Raw genomic sequence first — 3,971 nt, forward strand, 5'->3', positions numbered from 1 at the left:
ATTTTTAATTGTTTATAAAGTACAGAATATGTGGAGTTTGTAAATTGATGTTGCTTTTGTGAAGCTTCTCAACCAAGCAAAAAATGTCATATAGTATGTATTGATGTAACAACCTACACTAATAAATATAATTAATATTGACCATAAATAACAATTGACTAATACAATATATATATAAAACCTGTACAACTTACGAGGTACACTCTACACTACTTCATTTTTCTACTGATATGCACAAGAAATTATTGTTATTGTTTCATGATAAATTGACATTGATAATTGACAACATTAAGTACATCATTAAAAACTGATGAATTTGTTGTCATGAAAATCTACAAGCATAAATTAAACCAAAATATGGTCTTTTCATGGGGCATTCAGCTACTAGATTAGATACATAGTCTAGTTTATGAGCATGACTTTTTAATCAGTATAAATCTGATTAAGAAATACAATACTGCTAACACAATTCAGAAGAATACTGTTATCCTTACAAACTAACAGACTTGGTAGAATGGCCGCAACTCCGCAACTAGCTGAAAAAATTTTCACGTTGCTGATATAATGGCAGGGGGTGCTCTGGAGATTCATCATCACTTGTACTTTTGTCTTCATCTTCAGCAGGGCCTTGTGAGAGTGCTTTTTCTGTACAGAGAATAAGAAAAGAAAAAGTTAGCCCGAAGTTTTAATACTTGAAAACTGAAAATCACTTGACAAAATTAAAATAAAAACATAAAAACTAGGGTAGATGTGCTGGATGAAATCTGTTCATTAAAACCGTCCAGGGTAGCTAAAGATATTAATAATAACTAACCTTGATGCAGCTGTGAGCTTGGCAGAACACACAGGCACAGCTACATGCAGTCTTGGCTCGAAGGATGTGAACCTAAACAAGCACATTAAGCGAGACTACAGCATACAACATAAAAAAGATAACAAAACAAATCATGCTGATTTGGACTTGAAAATCTACTCAATCCACAAAAACAAACACTAACACAAGGTATTTGAGGGTCGATTTTGATTGATGTAGCAGACTTGAACATGCATCACCCATAGTTAGCAGATGTAAGCTGCGTCTAGACAAGAAGTTTGCTTGGGTCGCTTCTGCGCAGAGGCCGAGTTTTGGTTCTCTGCGCAGACTCAGAGACCCCAGCAAACCCAGCGACCCAAGCAACCCAAGCAACCCTCTTGACTGGACGCAGCTCTAATTTCTATGTTATGACTAAAATTTAGGATGAGGCTACAGAAGTGTTCCAAAATTATTTATCAATGGTTGCTAAGAGGAGGTGGATTTAGTGACCAAAATATTAAACTTTCCAAGTAGCAAAGCCATGTATGGTAAGAAACAAGTAAAACAAATAAAATTACTAAGAAACATCTGAATAGCTCAACCAACCCAGTGCACTGTCAACAGCTGTTAAGTTGCTAAAATCTACAAAAGAGCATCCTGTTTTGTAAATGAAATTCCCAGTTCTAGCTGGCTAGATTCAATACAGGTTCATTTCCAATCTAATGTAGTGAAGTACATATAGCAGCAAAATACCTAACATATTTAGCTTAGTTTGTCAATACTTTTCAGCAACCTTCAATAAAAAGATCTGATCACAGAACTTAAGTTTACGTGATATCTCTCCATCATACCTAAACAGTACATTAGAACTTAAACTTTGTGAAGTGCCAATATAGTTTAAAGTTTAAGAGTTAAAAGTATTTGGTTAGTTTTAAAATCCCTTTCTATACTAATTTCTTGATTTTTAATTCTTTTTTACTTTGATTTGTTTTGATATTTTACTCTTCAGGTTATTGCTGTTCCGCAAGTTTACTCCACAACATACAAATTATAGATATCAAAATAAAGAGCTAAACCAACATGCAACAGAAGAAAAACCCAAAATGAAACCAATAACTAAAGTTATTTCATACCTGCTACAATCTTACTCTTCTCCATGACTTGTTTCGCAAGAAGCTGATTCAATTGTAATAAGTGCTCGTGTTGCTTCTTTTCTTCTTCAGCTTTTTTCTTCAAGGTTGACGTTGGTGGTTCCTCCTCCCCTGAAAACATATATTTTTTTAGATAGATATATAAACCAGTAATCTACTTGATAGCAAATTTCTTAAAAATGTATGCTTAGATAAAAAAGTAAAAACATCTATGGAGAAAACTCTTGAATGTGATGAAACTAACCTGATGTCCTGATGTACTTGGCAAAGTCGTACTTGAGTGTGTTTCAGACAACATTTTTCGAATGGCATCTGCTTTGCGAAGACGTTGCATACGTTCTTCTTGACTCAGGGCTGGCTCATTTTCAGGAACATAACGCTCAGGGATGTGGATTTTACCAGGTGTGCCCAGAATGGAATCAATTGTGTCTGCATCATACTTAGGAGCACGGCGAGAAAGAGTTGAACGAACTACATCAGGAGCAGCGTTATGCCTTGTGCGAAGGGCTCTTTCCATGTCTAAATCATCTCTCGACCTAGTGCCCTGTGACATAAGGTAAAACAAAGCAAAGTCACTAACACATCCAAGGAACACAAAGGGCTAATTAGCACATCTGTGTTAACATCCCCCTCCCCTTCTCCCACCAACTCCTTCCCAACCTCCACTTTCTCTGCTTTCTCTATTCAGAACGTTTTTCTTAATGTTTACATGAGAATAACAGAAGAACACACACCAAGACAGGCAGAGGAGAACTTGACACTTGTGATAGAGGTCTTCCAGACACTGTATGATGTCGTCTCTTTTCCCTGGGCACTAGACGGCGCTGAGCTTGTTGTTGCTGCTGTGCTTGTTTCAGCTGTTTCTGCTGCGCCACTTTCTGCGGAGGCAAGACAGAGGGACTGCAGGCGTTCATTTCCATCACGATTTGGCGAGCTGCCTCGCTCTGGTACGCCTACAGTACCCATGAGACAATGTGAATTAGTTAAGGGTTAGATGGCGAAGGAAAATTTTCTAAAGCACACATACACACAGTAAGTAAATAGTTATAGAAAATGGTATTGCTTTGCTAAGTTTCTTGAAAAAGCAAAGTGGTGTCAGTAGAACTGGACTACATAGCACAGAAATGACACAAATAGTAGCAGAGAAAAAAAGAACTGCTCTAAAGCAAAGTAGCAGTGTAAACAGCTTATCAATTTTGTTTCAGAAACTACATTTCATAAAAGTACATTAAATAAAATGGAGGTGTATGTACAGGTAATTAAGTTGGCAGTGAAATCGGTTTCTTTTACTGCCAAGTCTGAAGTCTACAACACCTTACATACACAAACACAGATTAAAAATTTGTGACACCACTTTCACGGCCAAGAAAAGAAAGTTCAACCCATAGCGGAAAGGGTTACAAGACATTGCCATTCCCTAAAAGTGCAATTTAAACTTTGCTAAAAATAAAGAAAAATTTTGTCCCAAACAGTCCCAAGCGAAAAGCAGTGAGGTTTTAAAGATCATACAGATAAGCATTGTGTAGGCGCATCATTCTTATTCTTGTATATGTGCTAAAGAGGGCAAACACTTCTGCAAGCTACCGGTACTTGAAATGAGTATGCTCATTTGTGTTTCACTAATAGTAATAGGTAAGTAATTATTTTGTCTTCCTGGGCAAAAACAAGAGAGAAAAAAAAAAGTGAGATACAGAATAGATCAAGCTAGCAGACTGTTCTACTTTTGAATCTAGCAAGGCAGGGATCAACCTTTGCAATATGCATATTATACTATTTTTTTTTCTTCTGAAGATCCTACAAGTTGCTCCAAATTCATGTATCACCCTCTCCCAAAATGGACATGAGCTTGACTAACGTCATAGAAAATTGACAACGGACAGTTTGAAGGAAGGTGGCATAAAACTCACCTTCCACGTCTTGAACAGCTACATCCAAGAGGTATTAAAGAGGAACACACAACAAAAAATACTTAAAATATGACAATTTTGTATCTAGGGAACACTATGCTAGATTGGACTACTAGCTAA

At 36.6% G+C, this 3,971-nt stretch overlaps 1 protein-coding gene across 14 annotated transcripts in view; it reads right to left on the bottom strand.

Moving 5' to 3' along the window:
- Positions 1–6: 6 nt before the first annotated feature.
- The window catches only part of LOC113214237 (uncharacterized), a 28,577-nt gene continuing 24,612 nt past the window's right edge, over positions 7–3,971 (bottom strand). For 9 of the 14 annotated variants that reach the window (XM_052268683.1, XM_052268689.1, XM_052268681.1 and 6 more), the window contains 4 exons: positions 2,679–2,897; positions 2,196–2,488; positions 1,927–2,054; positions 7–645 (listed from right to left, as the gene is read on the bottom strand). In XM_052268683.1, the coding sequence (XP_052124643.1) occupies positions 533–645; positions 1,927–2,054; positions 2,196–2,488; positions 2,679–2,897 (753 nt within the window). In that variant the 3' untranslated portion in view covers positions 7–532. Of the gene's footprint in view, positions 646–814; positions 887–1,926; positions 2,055–2,188; positions 2,489–2,678; positions 2,898–3,851; positions 3,870–3,971 lie in introns of those variants that run through there. The other 5 variants (XM_052268682.1, XM_052268678.1, XM_052268684.1 and 2 more) reach the window with 5 other exon arrangements.

This window comes from Frankliniella occidentalis, unplaced genomic scaffold (genome assembly GCF_000697945.3).
Source record: "Frankliniella occidentalis isolate FOCC.00 unplaced genomic scaffold, Focc_3.1 Scaffold74, whole genome shotgun sequence".
NCBI lineage: Eukaryota > Metazoa > Arthropoda > Insecta > Thysanoptera > Thripidae > Frankliniella > Frankliniella occidentalis.